Source organism: Ursus maritimus, unplaced genomic scaffold (assembly GCF_017311325.1).
Source record: "Ursus maritimus isolate PB19 unplaced genomic scaffold, ASM1731132v1 scaffold_1, whole genome shotgun sequence".
Classification (NCBI taxonomy): domain Eukaryota; kingdom Metazoa; phylum Chordata; class Mammalia; order Carnivora; family Ursidae; genus Ursus; species Ursus maritimus.
In genome coordinates, this window is record NW_024423343.1 from 78,763,511 (window position 1) to 78,787,160 (window position 23,650).

Below are 23,650 nucleotides of genomic sequence, written 5' to 3' on the forward strand. Positions count from 1 at the left end.
TTACATATATATGTAGTTTAATATCACTTGCTACTTATCATTGCACAACTAGTAAATAACATATAACAAATGTTGCTGAATCAGAACACTGTTTTTCAAACTGTGGGTGGAATCTCTAGTGAATCATAAAATCAGTAAGTAGCTCATTTAACAAAATCGAAATGAAAAGGGGAAAAACATACGTATAGCCAATCCTCATTACTCACAAATTCTGTTTGCAAATTCACCTACTCACAAAAATTTGTGACCCCCAAATCACCAAGTGCAGTACTTTCACAGTCATTCAAAGAATGTACAGAGCTGCATATGAGTCTCCCCAGTCATCTGTTTCCAGCTGAGGTCAAACAAGGTGACACTCTCCTTGTTTCAGCTCTCACACTGTAAACAAGTGTACTTCCAATGTTCTTTTTAGTGCCACTTTTTTGCATTTTTGTGTTTTTTTTGTTGATGTCATTGTTTACTGGCTCCCCAAGTGTAGTGCTGAAGTACTGTCTAGTGTTCCTAAGCACAAGAATGCTGTGATGCGCCTTACAGAGAAAATACGTGTGTTAAGAAAAGCTTCATTCAGGCACAAGTTAGAATGCTGCTGGCTTTGAGTTCAATGCCAAGAATCAACAATATATGTTAAATAAAGTATCTTTAAAACAGAAACATACATAAAACAAGATTATGCATTGATCTGATAAAAATGTTATGACCAGAGGTTCACAGGATTCCAGGCCTGTATCTCCTTTAGAAGCGATGGTTCAGTATTCGCTAATTCATTGTTCACGGCAACTTTACAGAACATGACTCGGGGGGTGGGGGGATTAACTGTATATTTGTGTGTCAAGGTGTACTTTATTTTGGTTACACATATACACAATGGATCAATAAAAAAGTTTAAAAGCCAAAGAATTACTTAGAGCAGAGAGAAATACCTCTGACAGGAGTGGTAAAATGGCAAGGCAGACAGGCAGGGACATGGGCACACATACTAACCCTTTCTTCTACCTAGAATCAAAATCACCCACAAATTGTGATTCTATTGCTAAATCTAGGGTAAGCTCTGTACATGTATTTTACAAAAGCATCCCAGATTATTCTATGTGGTCAAGATGAGAACTGCTATTGTCTCTCCTAAATTGGTCGTTTTCAAAGGGTGGTCACTGGACAGGCAGCATGAGGAACATGTTAAAAAATACAAATTCCCAGGCCCCATTCCAGACCCATTAAAAACTGTAATATCAGAATGGAGCCCAGTGATCAGTGTTTTAACAAGCCCTCCAGGTGATTCTGATGCATGACAAAGTTTGGGAATCACTGACCTAAATCTTTTTTATTTCTTTTGGAGGTATTCTGATAGCCCTGATGAACTCTAAGATGGATGAGCTGATATTTCAGACAAAGCTGAAGAAGAACTACTACTGACTGAAGCACCTATAATGTACAGAAAATCATCTAAGTACTTTATGGAAAGTGTCTTCTGTACTTTAAACCAAAATAAAATCTGCACATTACTTGTATAATAATGAAGCAGCACTATTTCTTTAGGTCATCCTCCATATCACAAAGTTACTTTTCCCAGACCTCTTTAAACAGGAATTGCTTTTTTTTTTTTTTTTTTTTAAGAGAGGGGGGATAGGGAGGGGAGACGAAGAGAGAAAAAAATCTTAAGCAGACTCCACACCCAGCGCGGAGCCTGTTGGGGCACTCCATCTCGCAACCCTGAGGTCATGACCTGAGCCAAAACCAAGAGTCAGACGCTTAACTGACTGAGCCACCCAGGTGCCCCCAGGAATTGCTCTTAACACAAGTTTACCTACCCTAAAAGGTGACTCTATACTAGATCACAATTCTCCAACCCTCTAACAACTCTGTGGGGCATCACAGACTTTCCAACATGAAAAGCAATGCCATGCATGCACCTAAAAAAATCTCATGGCTTCCTGGCATATGAAATAACCTCAAAACTAATTTGTAAAAAATAACTCAGTAGTGTCTTTTTTTTTTTAAAGACTTTATTTATTAGAGAGAGAGAGAGACAGCCAGTGAGAGAGGGAACACAAGCAGGGGGAGGGGGAGAGGGAGAGGGAGAAGCCAGCCTTCCGCTGAGCAGGGAGCCCGACAACCCTGGGATCACGACCTGAGCCGAAGGCAGATGACAGAGCCACCCAGGCGCCCCTCAGTAGTAACTCATACTCAATTAGCTATTACATGAACTCAAATATACTGTTGTCCAAATCATGTCCCCTGTGACACAAATTTCCACAATATCATTTTTATCTTCTACATATCACATTAAACCTTATACAGAGTCATCCATGTGCAACTCTTTTCTGTGGGACTATAAACTGCTTGAAGGCAGGTACCACATCTTACCCTTTCTGTAATCTAAAGTACACAGCAGGTGTTGCTCATTCCATCAGCAAACATTTACTGAACAACTACCATATGTCATTCACTGTACCAGATGGTAATAAGATACAAAAGTACAGACATGGTCCATGTATTCAAAGAGATAGTTACTGAATGAATAAACACATACTTCATGCAGTCTGTATGAAAGATCCAGCTTACCAACATGATAACCAGATAACCAGAAATAAGACCGCTTTCTTCAAAACGGTAGCCTACTGTTGCTCTTCTGACCAAAACTATTTAAGGCCATAAATAACTCATAGAGAAAATACACTGACAAGCCACTAAATCAATAGTTAATCTGACTTTAAAATATTTACCTTGTATATAAGAAAATAAACAAAAATCCTACACACAATGCAAGGCTCACAGATAGCCAAACTGCCACACAGGGATAAAAGATTAAGGTTTCAGGGGCACCTGGGTGGCTCAGTCGTTTAAGTGGTTGCCTGGAGCTCAGATCATATCTCAAGGTCCTGGGATGGAGCACTGCATCAGACTCCCTGCTCAGCAAAGAGTCTGCTTCTCCCTCTGCCTCTCCCTCATGCTTGCTCTCTCACTCTCGAATAAATAAAATCTTAAAAAAAAAAAAAAAAATTAAGGTTTCATATCCAGACTTAAAAACAATTCAACCAGAAAGCTGCAATTTGCCAATTCTCAATTCCTCAGAGATTTTAAAGGAAAAAAAATTTAAAGCAAAATTACTTGACTTTATGACTCTATATTAAGAAACTAACTCTAAGATCACATATTACTTATAAAATAAATACAGGAAATAATTGCCTTTATGTAGTAAAAAGTGTTTGTTTAGAGGTTTTTTAGGATAGACATACATGATACTAACAATAGCTACCTCTGTAGAGTGCCTGGGGATTGTGGGGAAGGAAGGACACTTACTTTTCATGTGTATCATTTTGTGCTATTAAGTTTTTATCTGTAAATCATGTGGGTCTATTATTTTTCAATTTAAAAAACCTAGAAAATGCTTTAAACACAAAGATAACATATTGTTTATAGTAGCATCTTCTTTATAATAATGGAAATAAAATCTTTAGCCTGAATTTGGGACAAAGATGACACAGGAATAGGATTGCCACTTGGGCCAAAGAAAATCTTGAGGCGTTCTGAACCTCAAGTCACAGATCCTCAAAACAACCAAAGAAAGAACTGAGGGGGTCCATAAACTTGGGTGAGAAAATAATCATTTCTATAATTCCACTAACTTCTACCAAATTTAACATTTCCTTCAATTACTAATGTCAGCAAAAGGCAAAATAGTACTGGTAATACTAGTACTACCAATAAAATAGAAATCACAGATCATTTCGTTGTCATATTACAGTGGTTGCACTTGTCAAAATATTATTCATACTTATCACCACTTCAAAATTAAGATAATTAGACTCAACTCTAGATTCTGTCAATGTATAAATTACAAATTGTTTTAATATTTTGATAACTTTCAATGTAACTGGTTTATGTAATTTTATTTTATGCATTTAAAACATCATTCTGATTCAGGCCCTCTGCCCATTTTTTCATATTGAGTTGTAGAAGTTCTTTATATATTTTAGATACTAACCCTCTATCAGATATGTCATTTGGACATATCTTCTCCCATTCAGTAGGTTGTCTTGTCATTTTGTTGATGGTCTCCTGAGCTGTACAAAAGCTTTTTATTTTGGTGTAGTCCCAATAGTTTATTCTTGCTTTTGTTTCCCTTGCCTCAGGAGACATATCTAGAAAAATGTTTCAATTGCCCATGTAAGAGAAATTACTGCTTATGTTTTCTTCTGGGAGTTTTAAGTCTCACATCTAGGTCTTTAATCCATTCTGAGTTTACTTTTGTGTATGGCGTAAGGAAGTGGTCCAGTTTTCCCACTGTATATTCTTGCCTCCTTTGTCATAGATTAGTTGACCATACAAGAACAGGTTTATTTCTGGGGTCTCTATTCTATTCCATTGATCTGTGTGTCTATTTTTGTACCCGTACCATCTGTTTCAATTGCTACAGCTCTGTAGTATGTATACCTTGAAGCCCTGGATTGTGATGCCTCCACCTTTGTTCTTCTTTCTCAAGACTTCTTTAGCTATTCAGGTTTTTTTTGGTTCCATACAAATGTCAGCATCATTTGTTCTAGTTCTGTGAAAAATGCTACTGGTAGGAGCGCCTGGGTGGCTCAGTAGTTAAGCGTCTGCCTTCGGCTCAGGGCGTGATCCCGGAGATCTGGGATCAGGCCCCATGTCAGGCTCTTCTGCTAGGAGCCTGCTTCCTCTCCCACTCCCCCTGCTTGTGTTCCCTCTCTCGCTGGCTGTCTCTCTGTCAAATAAATAAATAAAATCTTTTAAAAAAAAAATGCTATTGGTATTTTGATAGGCACTGCATTGTAACTGCACATGGATTTGGGTAGCATTAACTTTTTAAGTAGGCTCCACTTCCAGTGTGTAGTCCAACACAGGGCTTGAACTCATGACCCTGAGATCAAGACCTGAGCTAAGATAAGAGTCAGATGCTTAACCAACTGAGCCACCCAGACACCCCGGTAGTACAAACATTTTAACAATACTGGTTCTTCCAACCCATCAGCATGGAATATCTTTTCGTTTGTGTCATTTTCAATTTCTTTCATCACTGTTTTATAGTTTTCAGAGTACAGGTCTTTCACCTTCTTAAGTTTATTCCTATTTTACTCTTTTTGGTGCAATAGACATTTTTCCAAAGAAGACATAAAAACGGCCAAAGACACATGAAAAGATTCTCAACACCATTATTCATCAGGGAAATGCCAGTCAAAACCACAATGAACTATTACCTTAACACCCAGCAGAATGGCTACAATCAAAAAGATAAGAAATAACAAGTGTTGGTAAGAGTATGGATCAAAAAGGAACCCTTGTGCACTGTTGGTGGGAATGTATATTGGGGCAGTCACTGTGGAAAACAGTATGGAAATCCCTCAAAAAATCAGAAGTAGGGGCGCCTGGGTTGCTCAGTCGTTAAGCGTCTGCCTTCAGCTCAGGGTGTGGTACCAGGGTCCTGGGATCGAGCCCCACATCGGGGCTCCCTACTCTGCTGGGAGCCTGCTTCTTCCTCTCCCACTCCCCCTGCTTGTGTTCCCTCTCTTGCTGGCTGTCTCTCTCTCTGTCAAATAAATAAATAAAATCTTTAAAAAAAAAAATAGAAGTAGAATTACCATATGATTCAGTAATTCCCCTCCTGGGTATTTACCCAAAGAAAACAAAACCACTAATTTAAAAAGACACATGCACCTCTATGTTTACTGCAGCTTTATATACAAGCCAACAGCCAAGATATGGAAGCAACCTACGTGCCCATAAATAGATGAATGAATAGAAAATGTGGTGTACACACACACACACACACACGAATATTATTCAGCCATAAAAAAGAATGAGATCTTGCTATTTTTGCAACACCATGGACAGACTTAGATAGTATAATGCTAAGTGAAGTCAGTCAGATACGAATACTTTATGATTTCACTCATGTAGAATTTAAGAAACAAAACAAATGAACAAAGAAAAAAAGAGACAAAACAAACAAACGAAACCCAAACTCTCAAATACAGAGAACTGGTGGTTGCAGTGGGAAGGGAAAAAGTGGAAAGGGAAATAAAGGGGATTAAGAGTACACTTATCTTGATGAGCACAGAGGAATGTATACAATTGCTGAACCTCTATACTGTATACCTGAAATTAACGTAACAATGTATGTTAATTATACTCCAAAAAAAAATCATTTTGAGGAGTTTCGCCAGACTACAAAGAAGTCCAAGTCACAAAAGGTTAAGAAGCCTTGGAAAATGGTTTTTAAATCAGATGCAACAGTCCCCATTTGGAAATTGAAGGAGAAACATTTTGGGGTTATCCCAATTGGAATGCTACCAGAAATTAGCAGGCAGGGTATCAATAAACTTCCTGCTATGCCTGTGACAGTCCCATACAACCAACAAATTGCCAAAAACGTACCAGTCGAGAAACACCTCTACGATCAAATAAATGGCAAAATTACCCTCTTCAGTACCATGCTTTCCAAGGTTTCCAAACTTAAATGTTCATCCCAGAGTGCACTGGTTTAATAGAATGTCTCTCTCTCTCCATTCAATTCTCTAGTGTACACCACCCACTGAACAGATTTTCTTCACTAAAATTGATTTTCCCCCATGACCAACTAAAATAATCCAAGAAAAAAAATCACTTCTAAAAACAAATACAATATTGAACTACCAAGTATCCAGAAGTCAAGTAGTACTCTGCGGATTAGCTAAAGATTCAGTTTTCTTTGCTAATTTCCAAAGTCTTTTAAATCATTTTGATTGTTAAATGCTCTGCCAGGAACAGAGATGGAAGGAGGAAAATACATATATCAATTTGCTAATGTTTGACAACTGTAAAAATAGACGTAACTGACTGAAGAAAAAATACGAAACGATACCACAAAATAATGTATGGAGATTTTACTTTTCCATATTCTTCACATTACCCTGTACAACTGAAAACTGTTACTAATAATAAAAAAAAATAGCAGCTGCCTGTATAAGGCACTGACTTAAGTCTACAAAAAAGTTATCTTTAAGATTACCTTTTGAGATACTCCTCATTAAACAGATGAAGCAAAGTGGCGTAATGAGATGAAGTAATTTATCTTGCCCAGAGGGAAAGTGACAGAGGCAAAAACTGGAACCTAAGTCGCAATTCTAAGTACCAACTTCATCAAATTAGCACTACAAATAAGGGCTGCTTGTAGACTCTCCAACCAACAACCTCATAACCTTTTCCGCACTCCTCTCCAAAAAAGGGAAGTGAGAAACCTGGAAGTAAAGATATGCTAGCAGAGATATGCTAGAGAGCTAGCAGAGAGATGGACTCTTCCAATCTGGATTCTTCTGACTACACAGTGATACTAGCTGGCAAGTAAAAAGAAATCAAAAAGCATATGTAAGGAAGTGGTGCTAAGGAGAATGTGGAAGTGGCATCATCTTCCTCCACTATTTATGCCACAAAGAACAGTGCTGCATGGTACATTAGACAAACTCAAAGTTCTGCTTCATTCAAGTGTAGACGAGGCAAAATATAAACAAGGATCAACTTTAAGATAAAATCAAATAATCACGACGGACCTACTGTTACCTACATTGGCCTCCTTCACAGCTTATTCCTACCTATCATCCTTTCCTCCTCATGCTGTCCCCTACATATCCATTACTGCTTTTCTACCTCAACTTTACATGCAATGAAATGAAGATGCAGGGCTGTACGTTTAATAACACAATCAAATTCAATCCCAGTGTCCACTATACTGGTCAATGCCTGTATTATAAACTTTCTATCACCTAAGTGCCTGGCTAGGTATCCAGCCTGTGCTGAGTAAAATGAAGACATTATACCTTCCATAAGGTATCTGGTCTAATTGTGAAAATAAGTGTCTATTTTCTCACTCTCTCATGCATATATCCCTACTCATCCATACACACACAAACGCACACACCCCTCAAGCGAGAATCATGAGATACCAGAAAATTAAACTTAAATGGTATGGGCTAAAAGTATACCAAAATTCAGAACATTTACAGTAACGAGTAAGATTAGTAAAGACAGTGAAAGAAAACTTCATGAAAGCAAGGGAACTGATCACATCCAAAACATACAGGGTGGACTTCTCTATTGATCTCAATGAAAAATCACTATCAAATAGTAGATAAATGTAACTGAACCTCTCAAAAAAAAAAAGAAAGACTCTAAACCAAATGAACAGCATCACAATAAATAACTTTTTAAAGAATTAAAGTTCACCTACTAGTAGTATCTTCCTAACATTTAGCCTCTCACTTGTTAGTTCTTTTCATCTACTTAATATTCTGGACAATATGCCTAGTAGGTAGAAATGTGGATTCACAGATGCAAGTAATTTTTAGATCCAAAGGTACTTTATTTAAAGGTCACTCAATCCAATTCTATTTCACAAATGAGGAAACTAAGAGCCAGGAAGGTTAAATAATATCTTTGAGGTCACACAAAATGCATCCCTTACTACTCTGAAAATTAGTATGAAGGGTATGCTTTCTTTAAAAAGATTTTGGAGACTTCTTTTATAGTTCTTAATTTAAATTTCATTTAAAAACTGCAATACACATCCTACCATTTTATTGGAAAATATGTAGAACATTGTTATCTCATTAAAACACCTTATGAACTTAGGTTTATAACAACACCCTAAGTGTACAAATTCACCTTGGGTCAAACCATGGATCAAAACAATTTAACCATTTAGCTTCACAACTTTTGGTCATTCTGTTACATACACACCAGTAGTAAGTCTCTAAAGGGCAGCTACCTAACTACAGCCTCATTCTCAAGGGTAGTCCTTAACAGCACATGTGTACTAATCACTACCCTGGTTCCGCATCGGACTGTTAGACTTAGAGGTACATCAATACCTGATGCAAGCCAAACTAATAATGCCCTCTAACACCACGATCTGGGATTTTGAAATGAAAAAAATGTAACAATGATGAGAATAGCAGCTAATATTTACTGACTGCTTACTGAATGCCACAAATTGTCCCAACCACACCACAATTCATCGTCTCAACAATTCTATGAGATTTTATAATAGATCAAGTTAACCTGCTCGAAGACTAAAAACCATTCAGTCTGGCTCTAGAATGTATGCACTTTACTACCCTATGCTACCTCTCAAAAGACTGGGAATTGTTAGTCAGTGATGTTAATGTTACTTGCAGCTAAAGGGCCCATAGCTTGCCCTAGTTCCAGGCCTTCCCAAACTTTGACTGTTCAAGCCTTCTTTGGGGTCTTCGAGACAACACCCAAGTATCTTAAAGAAACCAGATTTGGTTTCTGATTTCTGTTACTTAAAACTAACCTATTGATCCCACCTGTTAACTATTTTTAAAGAACTGATACTGATGAAATCTAAACTTATACTACAGATACATCATTCCTTCACATTTTTTTTTAAAAAGAAATGTGTTTACAAAAGGCGTTCACCTCAAAGCTTCTTTCATATCATTCCCTGAGGCAAAAACTTTTAATGACTCTTCTATGTTACAGAATAATAAATGACAGAACAGTGGAAATGTAATAAACCTTAGGTATCACCTAGTTCCCAATCCACTCATTTTATAGATGAAGCAATAAAATGGTAAAGTTCAGAGCCCTTGAGTCAACCACTCATAGGGTTTGAGTTCAAATACTGACTTTACTATGTTCTAGTCCAGGTAGGGATGACCATGGGCAAGATACTTGAATCACCAAAGCCTCAGTTTCTTCTGGAAAAGAGACAATAGCACCTACTACACATCCTGCTGTTTTAATGAGTTCTAAACCATCTACTGAGTTTAACAAAGTGCCTGGCATATACTCAACACACTAACACACACCCAATAAATGGTAGCAGTGGTGGTAGTGATGAATGACCTGATGCTCAGAGAAGGAAGGCAACTTTCCCAGATCATTTGGCCACTAAGTACAGAAACAAAACTAGAAACAGACTTCACACTTGCAAGTCAGTGCTCTTTTTTCTACACCATCCTATAAATTCCTGGGCCTAACGTTCAAAACGATCTATAATCTGGTATAATTCTACCTTTTTTTCAACCTTGTCTCCACCCCAACTTTTATTCATTCATTCACCAAATATTTACTGAGTACCTTCTTTGTTCTGAACAGTTTCTAGTGTTGAAGATACAGCACAGAAAAAAGAAAGGGGAAGAAAAGTAAAAGCCATCTGCGTGTTCAAAAAAAGGGAGAAAGAGCTCAGAGAATGACCTGCTCAGAAATGACACAGGGCTACCCTCCTGAAGTTTCTATCAGTAGGGGATGACGTAGTGAAAAGGACAGATAAAATACATGTTACATGGAAGAACCTTCTTTTAGTCTACTTAACATCCATAGAAATTGCTTTTTTTTTTTTTTAAGATTGATTTATTGGGGCGCCTGGGTGGCTCAGTCATTAAGCATCTGCCTTTGGCTCAGGTCATGATCCCAAGGTCCTAGGATGGAGCCCCATATCCGGCTCCCGGCTCAGTGGAGAGCCTGCTGCTTCCTCACTCTCTGCCTGCTGCTCCCCCTACCTGTGCTTGCTCTTTCTCTGTCAAATAAATAAAATCTTAAAAAAAAAAAACAACAAAACAGATTTATTTATCTGAGAGACAGAGAAAGAGGATGTGTGTGAGCATGCGGTGGGGAGGGGCAGAGGAAGAAGAGAATTTTAATCCAACTCTGTACAGAGCACGGAGCCCCACTCGGGGCTTGATCTCAAGACCCTGAGATCCCGACCTGACCCTAAACCAAGAGACAATGCTTAACCAACTGCGCCACCCAGGCACCCCAACATCCACAGAAATTGCTTTAAACATTCCTGCACTCAAGTATTTGCTTCAACACACACTGTACAACCAAATCTGAAAGCCCAAATTGTTAAATCTCTCTCCAACCCCTTTATAAATTCCAGTAACAGTTTTCTCTCTTAACTGTACTGACATTTAGCTTTATCTAATGCTCTTTGTCAGGTCAACTTAACCTGGTAGTTTTTGCTAACTTTCCAGATGTTTTTGACCTCAGTGACTCATTTAAGTTCTCTGAAGTCAAGATCTGTATCGTATTCTTCTTTTAATTTTAATCCTAACAACACTCCAGAACACAACCTTACAAATAGTTTTAGACATACTTACCCCATTAAAATAGTTTCCTAATGTCATATTTAAGTAACACCTGGCACTCAAATGATACTTGGCTAGTATTTGCTTTTGTTGAAAGAATAAATATTAAATGTTTTTACAAGATCAATTTACAAAATTGTATTTTATATCCTCTCTAGAACCCTACCATGAAACATGAAATGTATTAGTGCCAAAAATAACTCTGAAATGTGAGAAAGACTGAATATATTCCTACTCTATCATTGAAAATGTCCCTTAAAATATTAAGATGATACCAAAAATAGGCAACTAAAACATAAAAGGAGAAAACACAATTCAAATCAGTCATGGTCTTTTTCTTTAAAAATAAGCAGAATCATATGCTTCATGTAGATTTGGGTTCATGTTACATGTTACTACAAAAAGATATCTTACATAAATCTACATACAACTGTAAGAAGAAGAATTAACACGAGATAAAAACTAATACTGCAGCCACACCTATGTATTAAAAAATTCTATAAAGGAGCCTCTCACTCAAAAGGAAAAAAAAAAAAAGGCTTGGTATTTACGTATGTTATACCAAAATAAGAAACCAAAAAGAATTCCCAGAAGAATAATTTACCAAATTCTGCTAATGAATTTTAGACACACACACACACACACACACACACACACATAGTGTTTCACAAAAACATAGATCTTGGTATAGAAAAAAAATTAAAGGCTCATTCAACACTTAACCAACATTTAGCAAGCATATATTATGTGCCAGGCACAGTTCTGGGGAACTCAGAATACATTAATAAGCAAAATATGCAAAAATCCTTGCCCTTACAAAGATGACATTCTATTAGGATAAAATCTCAATTTCCCACAAATTTCTTATATGCTTAAGATAACATAAACATTCAAATAAACACAATGGCGCCAGGACAGAGAAGCAAAGCTAACAAACTTTTAAGAAAAAAAAAGATAAAGAAACAGAAACTCTGAAAAGCCAAAAGCAAAAGTCAGACACAGTTAAGTGACGAAAAACTACACTTAATAAATTTAATATTCCAATCAAATTGACGTCATCTTTCAAAGTTCCCAAAATTATACAAAGTAAAACATTATTTACAAAAACTATAAAGAACTTAACAGTTCAGAAGCTAACTTGTGGTTCTGTGAGAGTCAATATGAAGCCTAGTGGTTGCTAAGAATGGTTTTTGTGATATTAAACGCAAGGGCATGAATTCTAGCCCTGCCAGTTACTAACAGTGAGACCTTCGGTTTCTTCATCCATAAAACAGAAACAATAATGCCCCACAGGACTGTTACAAGGATTAAATGAAAACCAAAAACAGGAAGCAATTGAAATATCCAGATGGATGGATGAACATATTATATCAACTCACCAGAATACTATTCAGTAATAAGGAATGGACGAATACATGTAACAAGGATAAATCTTTAATGCATCATGCTGAGCAAAAAAGCCTAAAATAAGAGTATACGACATCCACTTAAATGAAATTCTAGAAAAGACAATACTAATCTATAGGGAGAGAAAGCAAATCAGCAGTTGCTTAGAACTACTGGTGGAGAGGGACTGACTTGCAAAGAAGCACAAGGGAACTTCCTGGGTGTTTGAAGTGTTGCTTGATCTTGATTGTGGTGGCATTTCCTTGGTGTACACATTTGTCAAAACTCATGAAACTCTACGCTTTAAATGAACATATTTTACTGTATGTAAATTATACCTCAAAAAAGTTGATTTTTAAGAAGCATTAAATGAAATAATAGTACATAAAGTTCTTAACACAGTATCTGGGACACAAGACGTAGTCACAAAATGTTAAGTATTATCAAAAACATCAACTACCACTATTCAACACTCAGGGTGAGGAGGCAGAATCACCATCACCTGATCTCTCTGGTTGCTTAAATTCTAAGTAAACATATGTTTACAGTATCTGACCTAAACCAAGTACCATGAGGAGCACTACAGAGAGCAAGTTTAGGAGGATGCCAAGTGGCTGACCTTACGCAAAAGACAAAGAAAATAAGGAAAGGAAAGAGAAGATGGCTGCATGTCCAAAAGAAAACAAAGAGCTAAGACAATGACAGAGTGCTATCAATGCCAAAGAACACCTAAATTATCTCATCTAAGTATTATCAAAATGTAACTCAAAATTGAGTCAATGATTATATAAACAAAGTCTAATAACAATCCTAATAACAATCTAATAACAAGATACAGTCCTTAATTTTACTGGGGGGAGGAAGTGAGGTAAGATCCATGATGGTGGTTCAAGTGAAGTCAAAGGATTCTGTCAACCGAACAGGAAGGGACTCATACTGTGGACAGTTTAGAAATGCAAAGCAACAATTATAAATCCACAAGCCAAGGTTGGTCGGTCTTTCTTTCTTTCTTTTTTACAAGTCTACATGATTAAAAGAAATACTTACAAAAGTAATTAGAACATGCTGATAATGGAAGTTGAATTGAAATACAACTCAAGTGAAACATAAAACATTTATGAGATTTATATTTTACTGCTTAGAACTGTTGATCAACAAAGAACATTTTTTTTGAAGAATAATTCTGCTGAATAACAGAAACCCTGTAAATAAGACCAGAAGAACTGAACTGGCTGTCACTCATGAAAGCACAAGTCTTCTGACTTACATGTTAATTTAAAAGAGGAAAAGAAAAAACTAACACTCCAACTGGACATTCTGGAAAGCAAAAGACTTTAGACTATAAATCTCAACTGTCAGGGTTTGTTTCGTTTTGTTTTGATTTTAAGTCCCTCCACTTGTAAATTAAAGAGGTAGAAAGGACAGGACAAAGAGTAGAAGTCCTGGGTTTCTAACTCTAGTTCCACCAGAAGTTGAATTTCTTCTTTCCTAAAATTGGGCAGCAGAAGCACTGTACTGAAAATAATCCAATATAATCTAATTTCCAATCTCTAGACAGGAAACCACAACTTCTACTGAAAAAGTTAATAGTGAAAGGGTTAAACATTTATGTTTAACACATGATTTAAAAAAAACCTGCAAGTTTTCTTCCTGAATTCAGATCAAATACCAAGAAATATGTGGCAAACTAAGAACCTAAAGCAGTAAGTATATTGCAGATCACTGTTCACAAAAAGCAATTTATCTTCCAGGGGCTAACTGTTCATTCTAGAACAAGTTTCCTGATTTTAGTTCTTCCCAAACCAAAATAACTGGATCCAAGTAATTACATACATTACTGATACTTTAAGACTCATAAACTACCTCTCCTTTTGTATCAAAACCCATAAAATAATATTAACAAACTTAACTTTGTGGAATACAAAGCTGTGTTTTTTAAAGTTCAATTCAATTAATTCTCGTATGTACTATATATAACTTTATTTTAATTATCGTTCCCATCGAAAACTGAGCTAAGTTAGAAATAAATTTTATTTTAAAAACAAAAAGAATGTTCTCCTATGATTTAGTTCTAAATCTACAGCAAATGTTGGGTTTTCTTTTGGGGGGTTTCATCTTACTGTTTGAAAAGTTGAATATTGAATGTCATCCCGATACTACTGACATATTAATTTTCTACTCAAAGTGCAAGACTTTCAAGTAACCAAAGACCAAAGAGAAATGTGATTAAATCACAGCAGAAAGTAGTAATAACAGGGTAATACAATGAGGTCAGAACTGGAGCAGCCAATCAAAGACATAAAAGCATTTCCTGCAATATTAATAGTCAAAAGAGAAAACCAATCACAGAAACCTCGAGCCTTCTTCTGACAGTCACAGAAGCAAGAGAACCAATCCACGCACACCCAGGGTTGACAATAAGGCGGGACCGCAGGTTCATTGAAGAAATTCTTGAGGGCGCAGTTACTATGAACTTCGCACGCAAGTAACACCACTCCAGAGTCATAAACACAGTCAAACCAGATAAAATTCATCCCTATGCAAAATCCCGTCAGGGAGAAAAGAAGAATTTTTGCAGAAAGCGCTGTATTATCAAAAAATGTAACTGTCAATTTAGAAGCATTAAATCCTCAACTTCTAGAAGACCCTCCTCTCTGATGACAATACTCGGGTCCACGGCGCGGGGACGGGGCAGCGCCAGCAGCTCGTCGCTGAACAGTCCTGTTTGCTTTCTAACGCTGCGCGCCGAGCGGGCGCCTTCCCGGCCAGGCGGGCAGCGCCGTCCCTCTCGCGGCCGCGGAGCTAGCCGGTCAACGGCTCTCTACCGCTACACCCCACTGGGTAGTCGTGGCCCCCGCCCTCCCCCGCCGCAGTGCTGCACTGCCTGATCCCGCTGCACCACCGCCGGCTCGAGAGCGAGGATTACCTTGCTAAGAGGAAGATGTTTGTTTTGAACCCGTTTTACTTTCCATAAGTCATTTCAAAGAGAACCCAATGCAAAACTAAATTTGAAAGTGGGGGAAAAAATCTTTACTAGCCAAAGGATCCCTCGCCCATTAATTAACCCAGCGCCGGAAAGTGGGGGGAGGGGGGAGGTAAACAGAGGCCGTACGCCAAGTGCGGCCAGAACATCCCCTGCGCCATTCCCGGCCGCCGCTTACGGCAAGGCCCCCTTACGGCAGCGTAAGCGGCGCTGCGAGCTAATCACAACACTGGGACGCAACAACATGGCGGCCGCGGGCGGGCGCTGCGCCGGCCGAGAGGGTTTACGCTACTCCGCCGGCGTAGAGTCCCATGCGTTGGAGCGGCAGAGGCGCCCTCCAGCGAGCGTAAAGCGCTCTGTGAATGGCGAGGCCCGACTGACAAAGGGGAGGGGGGAGGAGAGAAGGGGGGGTAATAAACACTCGAGTCCCTACCGATTCCTCCTCCTTCTCCATCCCGGTGGGCATCTGGGGCACGGCCCGGTTGATGGAGACGCAGTCGTTGAGATCAGGCATGTCCTTGCCGCGGTAGATAGGCAGCGGTTTGGCGGCGTCCAGCGCCCGCGCTCGGAAGGAGAGTTTACTCATTGTCTCCCCGCCTTACAGGAACAGCCCGGGCGGCGGCGGCGGGGCGGGCGGGGAGGGGGGGAGGACTCCCGCCGCCTCCTCCACCTCCTTCCTCAGTGCAGCGCGGCCGGCCCGCTCCTCCTCCTCCTCCTCACTGCCCCCGGCCACAGCATGGGCGCCCACCCCGCCCGAAAACAGCCCCCCGCCGCCCGCGGCCGCTTCCACACACTAGATCCGCCGCTCGCCCGCCCGATCCGCTCCCTGCGCCATGGCCAACATGGCGGACATTACCACAGCGGCGGCGAGCGATCCCGGCAGCCCGCGCGAGAGCGCGCCCCCGCCGCGGGGACGCGCCTCACCCTCTCCCTCCCTCCCTCCTTCCTCTCCCTTCCCCTCCCTCGCCTGCCCACCCACTCTCTCCGCGGCGCGGCCGGCCCGCGGGAGCGTGCTCAGCCTCCGGCCGCTCAAGGGAGAGGGGGCGGCGGCGGCCCTCGGCTTGCCGGCCCGCGTCTCGCCCTGTGGCAGGTGGCAGGTGCGCAAGTTTACCCGCGCCCCAGAGCGTGCGCCTCTGCCTCCGCGGCCCCGACCCGCAGCTCGCTGAATGCCCCGAAGGAAAGCGCTGGGCAAAACACCGCCGCGCGGAGCAGCGCGTGTCTGCAGAAGTCCGTGAGCGGGAAAGGAAGATGTCAACCAGGGCACAGCAGCCACCACCGAGCCTGTACTTAGAAAGCGCTATCTCCACGGTGCCCCGAAAGCCGGCTAATTCGCATCCTCCGATTCGCACATTCCCGGGAGGTGCGAAAGGTCCGTTCCGTCTGCCCACTCAGAGCGGCGTAGATCTGCCGGTCCCACCCGCCCCGAAAACAGTCATGAAGCCCCAGCCCTCCACCCTGCATCCTCTCTTAAGTACCTGCCCCAAAGAGCTCTTCGTGGTAATAATGCATCTTCACTCATCGTCGCCTTCGCCGGGAAGATGCTAATGGCAGCAGTGAGGGTTAATGTTTGAGGCTGCCAGATGCAACAAGTGCCCTTGAACCTGTCACCCGAACTTCTTAGAGTTATTTAATGGATGGTAGATAGTTCTCTGATTTCAAAAACAGAGTTCTTAAGAGTTAAACTTACAAAAGTTAACCAAAACAGCACACATTTCCGAAGTGGCAGGTGTGTGTAAAATAATGGGTGTTGTGGAAGAGGCAAAGAAGTTTGAAATTAAGTTCCTGCCCTCGTGCACCTTTCATGTTAATGGGATGACAGGATGGTTGGAAAGATGAGTAACAATAAGAGACGTAAACAGTTGAAGAACTGGGCAACAGGAAAAATAAATGATGGGAAAAAATTAAAAGGTGTAAGTACTCAGGGTGCCTGGGTAGCTCAGTGGGTTGAGCATGGGACTCTTGATTTCCGCTGAGGTCATGGTCTGAGGGTGGTGAGATCCAGCCCCACCTTGGGCCCATGTTGGGCTGCCCCCCCCCAAGCCTGCTTGGGATTCTCTCCCTCTCCCTGCTCCCCCACCCTGCTTGCGCACATGCACTCTCTCTCTTTTAAAAAAAATGTAAATACTTTACACAGGAGATGACATAAGGCAGTAGAGCATAATTAGTTACCAAATGAGTTGTACAGGCAATAATGGCCATAAGAGATCAGAGAAAAGAGACATTATCTTAGCTTGAACTGGTTAGAGAAAGTTCTAAAGAAGAGGGGAAATGAAGTAGACTCGAATTTAAAAAGTATCAAGACTATTGACATCAACTTTGGTTAGCCAAGAGTTTCTTGGTTAGTCTTCAAGCATTACAGGTTTTGTGCAAAATCCCTCGGAAAAGTGTAACACATTTTACCATTTTCTAATAATTGATAAATATTCTGTTTGGCTCAGAGAAAAGTAGGTGGTTGGCTGAATTTCAGAGGAAAGAATTGGTATCTAGAGTCATTTCTATATGGCATCAAAACTCTGTCTCTTTCTCCATTACCTCCCCCTCATCTCTTTGTTCCCCTCTCCCTTTTTCCTCTTCTTTCTCCTCTCTTTTCTCCCCACCTCCCCTTTTGAAGGCAAAATGGTGGATATGGACTTCATGACACTGTCTAAATAGTCTAACACATTTGGTCCAGCAAGACATCGAGCACTGTTTAGCAAGGCTTAAGTGTTTCCCATCCACTTTGTTGTTGGAAACAATGGAGGTGCTGTGACTCACTTCTTGTAAGCAATACCTTTTTCAAGCTTATGGGCATGTCCTGCTCTGAATACTACCCTCTGGAGCAGTTCTAGTTCTCTGCAAAGAACAAGAACTTATTGGTAGGGGATCAACCCTGTATTCAAGCCTGAAAAGGACAAAGGGAGTTATCCAGAGCTTTTATCTGCATGCCTAGCACTTCTCAAGTTCAGAAAGGATAACTGTTTTTTCTTTATATTGATTGTTACTCTCTCTTGAGAAAGGATATATTGAGTATCTGTAATATACCACGCACTACAGTAGTACTTTATGTATATTATCTCAGTTAATTGCATTCCTCTTAATTCTCATTATAACCCTATGAAGAAATGTCATAATTTTACTAATAAGGAAACAGGCTCAGACAGATAATTTGCCGAGTCTCAACACTAATATTTCACAAAACTGGGATCAAAATCCAGGTCTAGCCTGACTCCAAAACTCTTGTTTTCTCATCAGTGCCACCCTGCTATCTAAGCTCTTCAGTTTATTGACCATTCAACATTCGAAAGTTGCTCTTCCAGATTACTGAGACCTTCCAACCAGTGGCTAATAGAATCACAACCCAGAGCCTAAAGATGCAGTAGTCTTAAGCAGGACAGGAACAACACCTGCTCTGTTAATCACTGTATCCCCAGTTCTGTACCTCACATATAGCAGGCCTCTAATATATATGTGTTGACTTATTTTCCCTGAAGAAATTAAGTGATACTGACCGAATTCCAGTCCAGCTTGGTGTTCACATACCCTATTGGCCTGTCATCCGACCTAGCCATTGCTGACAAGATTTGCTCTTACTATGGCCTACCCTGAGGTTTAGGACCAGTTAAAGCGGTTTGAAGAAACTCTTTTGAAACCCGAAATGCTGTTACAGTAGCAGGCTTTTGCTCTAGTAGTTATTGTTTTATTGTTCTTTTTTGTTGACCATGTAACAGATTTCTTCTCCAAATCTCCACTCTCCTCTTGCCCTGTAGGCAATGATTATAGAGCTGGTAATAAAATAGTTTGAGGCAGATAACACAATATGCTTTTGAAGTGGGACACAGCCTATGTATTCTTGGCTTCCAATTCAGTGCCCAAAACAGAATGCCTCTGTTTCACATTTGGAAAATAGTTTTTATTTGTATACAAATATTGTTTTTCATAAAGTTGATGTCTAATCTATTTGTTAAATACCCATATGCTTGTTAGAGCTGGAAACACAAAATATCTTTTCAACTTTTGAGGTAAATCCTATCATAAAATATTTTTATCAAAACCTGTTTCAAATGAGTGTACAGCCTAATAACCTACTTTAATTTCCGCATACAATGCACTGAGTACAGTTATCCTAAAATCGGACCACTTATATATGCTCTGGACCAATTCCAAATGGCATGCATTTAGCCAAGCAATTGTAATATAGAAACACCCAAGAATTAGAAATAGTTTTAAAACTGCTTTCTAAATGTAGTCTAGATTAGAATAAAGGTCAAATAACTGTAAGGATTGGGATTATATTCCAATTTCCATTTCCTTGTACTGCAATCAGGGCAGGCAGCTTCCAAATAATGAACAAATTACTTTTTGAAAGAAACCTTAAAACTAGTAAACACAGTTGCTATTCAACTATTTCAGAGTTTTGTAAATGTCACGTTCTTTTTAATTGGCTCCCTATTTCAGCAAACCCAACTGAAAGTTAATTGAGTTGGTATGTGAACTGCATCCCTCCCCTCCCCTTATGTTCCCAGGAATGAGCCCAGTACCAATAAAGCTCCGTTGTTTTCCATATGTAATCTGAATGTGGGGTCTGCATTCATTACAATCAACCAGAATTGGGTCCCAGGGCCCTTCACTGAGGCAACTCTGAATCTTTGAGACATAGGGACAGAGACCGCAACTCAGAGGTGACATGCCAAACATCTTTACCATCTTTATATTCGCCACGGCAAAAAAACAAGATGCTAAATAAAAATTTACGGCTGTAGCTCAGTCTCTTAGCAGCATCGCTCCTCTCAGACCTGGTTGGAATCACAGGGTGCCACCTTGTGTATAAGCTGACGATGTACTTCCCAGTTCCACAAAGGATCCAGATAGACTCAAAAATAATCAGCCCCAAAGCTCTATATTTTATTAATCTTGGCAAAATGGAACAGATGTAATTAAAGGAAACAGATTTGAAAACATATAGCTCCAGAGGGTCCACGACCCTCACTTTTGAATCACACCACGACCTGTCTCATCTCTTGCCCCACCCTGACCCGTAAACACCCCCAGTGTCCCACACATGGACTAGATTGCTGCTGTTCACTCAAGCTCTTCGATGGGGATACCAGAAACTAGCAAAGCTCTGTGGCAAAGCTACTGAATTCAACTAGGACAACTATTTGTGTTCAAACAGCAAGCAAGCTCTGTAGATTTAATTTCAGGACTTTTGACTTCTGAGAGGAACTAGGCTCCATCAGTGTGATGAATATGATCCTACTTACCCTTAATAAAGTGCTGAGTTTGAAACAGGGAAACACAATTGATGGAGCAAGGCCATGGGAGGTCAAATAGGATCCTTTCCAATTCAGCTAGCTACCCTGCCCTCGAGAAATTGCATACTTCTCTAAATTCAGTACAGCCTCCATTCAGCTGAAGCCACCATTACATACACGGAAGTGACTGGACCTTTCATATCATTTCCAGGAAGGAGTTGAAGAGCCTGGGGTTGGGGGCTACAGGTACACCACTTGTGTCTGTTCAGGTCTCCTGTAACATCTATTCTTCCCAGTTGCCTTTCCGGGCCTCTTCTATCAGTGCATCTTTTTCTTCTCAAGCATCTCTGAAACGTAACTTGAAAGGTGGTTTCTCTCTCCCTGGGAAGGCAGTTTAGTCTCACCGGCACATCTCAGACAACTGAAGCAGGCTCAGAGCACCAAGCTAGCTGGAGTCCAAAGTGTTAGCTGAGAGAAGTTCATTGTCAAGAACTCTGGGTTGCTAATGTACGTACCTGTGGCTCCCTCACCTGATTTTTTAATCTCTCCCACCACTAAAGGACTAGTGTTTATATACACAGATTTGTGAATGGAAAATACATTTGGCATCCTGAATTAAAGAAAATTGGTGAACTGATTTAGTAATAGCCACGCCTTATTGATCTTATGTTTGTTGTTCCCAAGAACGAAATAGCCTGTTTTCTAAGGAAAGGTTCTGGCATTAGCATATTGAGAGCCCCTAAACAAAAGCTTCTGGTATTAGCATACCGAGAGGCCCCTAAGCTCCAGAGTGACTTGTTAGGAGACAGAAAGGAAAACAATTTTATGTCTCCCAAGTTAAAAAACAGGTCTGCTTGTCTTTCATCAGCTATTAAAAGGTGATTTGGGCAGAGGAAGAAACAGAAACCATTGAAATAAAATACACTGATTACCTGGATATTTACTGGTTTACCCACACGCCTCACCTTGTTTGAGAAAGGATTTCAGGTGGCTTTTGAGAGTAGTTAAAATGTACAAGGATAGCATTTGGGCTCTCAACTTCCTGGTAACGCGAAATTTCCTAATCATGTGAAAATGGGAAACCTTGACGGCTTCACAATATCCATTAGATAAAACGATTGCTCAGAAGATTTATAATTGTTTCTGCTCCCAATGAGAATATTCCAGAGTTCATAAATAGAGCAACTAGGTGGTATGACAGACATCTCAACATGTCCTTACAAAAGACACAAAAGATGCACCCCAGGGCTATTTCTTATAGTGATTCTCCATAGAAGTTGATGGCATCCTATGCAATCCAACACAAACAATTCTGCAGTGGTTAGAATGTCTGATGCCATGAGCCCCACCCCATGCAGATCTGACAGTGTGAATCAACTCCATGGCCTCCAAGCAATCCTCCCTGCAGAGTGTCTTTCTCTCAACTGTCTCCTGATAAACTGTGTGGCTAAGAGCTCAAAATTGTGTCCTATTACAATTGCCTAAAGTGTGGCTCTTCTAAATGCCCGATTAAGGGTAGACTCATATGGCTTAAATGACTGTGTCGTGCAGTATAGAGTTAATGTCCTTTTCTGGAAAGGAAGAGGCTTACCAAGGACAAGTGCCTGAATAGAAAGTTGTCCCTCCTGCTTTTGCAGTGAGCTAAGGGTATATCTGTGCTCTGGCAGGGCCAAGAGGTAATTTTGCCTTCGCATAAACAAGGTGTGCATTGCTATCTCAGGTTAGATGGTGTGCTTAGGAGGGCCATGGAGAAAGGGTGTTCTTGCACACTATCCACGTGAAGGCTGTCCTCTAGCTGGTGGCAATAGCTATTCTTTGCCAGTTTTCTTTTCCAGCTCTGACTCTGCTTCTAGTGCTTATGTTATTGTGCCTTTACTTAGAGAGCAGCCCGATCGCTGCTATTCACCACAGGCTGCTTTTGTAGCCCAGGGGCAGTGCCAAGGCTGGTTCTGAAGGAAATGGAGCTTCAGACTATCCTCTCTTAAAGGAACAGCAGCTCCTCAGCTCAGCGCCATACAGGGGACACTTTTGTACTAAGTCCCTCATCTTCCACGCTTACTCACTCCAGCGATCTTTCACAGCACTAGCACCGGTACACAGGCCCATGCCTACAGATGACCCAAACCTGCCATTTTAGGTTAACTTAGCGGAACTCCATGGACAAAGGGAATCTGGAAGTAGATGTTGGTTTGAAGGCCATTTCTTCCCCCACATTGATGCCTTCCACTAAGCTTGGGGGCAGTTGTAGTTCAGTCTGGAGCTTGCTACTCGAAGGCCCTACTGATTTCCTTGGTCCTTTCTCCTACTACTTCTCTATTTCATGGGGAGAAAATGGCCTAAGTACTATGTTTCAACCCATGTATGCAATAGCTCCAGCTATTTAAAATGTGCCAGAGTGGCTAACCAAAGAAAACAACATGTGAAACCTATTTTAAGCACAGAGATAATTCTGGAATATTCTACCAAAATATTCCGTCTAGTGAGGGAAATGAGAGTGCAGGGAAAGGGGTGGTGGTAAAGAGAAATCCTTACCTCTCACTTCGTAAAGCCCTTCTTTAGGGTTAAATAATAACAATTCTACATAGATGTTTGAAAAAAAATCATTAAAAATATTAAGTCAGATAATGGAGCACACTTGGGGAGAGAGACAAAGCTTATCTCTTTGTATTTTATGACCCTTACTATATTGCTTAACCTCTGTGACTTTATTTGTAAAATGGAGATAATGTGCCTGTCCCATAGGCTCCTGATGAGAACAAATGAGACAACACGGTACAAATTGACTAACATGGTTCCTGAGAAATAGTAGAGGCCCAGTCAACATTAAAGCTACGGTTTCTTTTCCCTTCACTCTGACCTTTTATTTACATGGCTTGAGATGATTCAAAATAGAACTGTAGCACATATAAGATGAAACCTTGAGTTTCTACTCTGGTTTATGGCTTATT

At 40.3% G+C, this 23,650-nt stretch overlaps 1 protein-coding gene across 3 annotated transcripts in view; it reads right to left on the reverse strand.

Annotated features, from left to right (window-relative positions):
- EPC2 (enhancer of polycomb homolog 2) overlaps positions 1-16,298 on the reverse strand; it is a 117,290-nt gene extending 100,992 nt beyond the window's left edge. Inside the window, exon 1 of one of the 3 annotated variants that reach the window (XM_040645137.1) lies at positions 15,905-16,298. In XM_040645137.1, the coding sequence (XP_040501071.1) occupies positions 15,905-16,057 (153 nt within the window). In that variant the 5' untranslated portion in view covers positions 16,058-16,298. The remainder of the gene's footprint in view (positions 1-15,904) is intronic. The other 2 variants (XM_040645133.1, XM_040645142.1) reach the window with 2 other exon arrangements.
- Between the last annotated feature and the right edge of the window lie 7,352 nt (positions 16,299-23,650).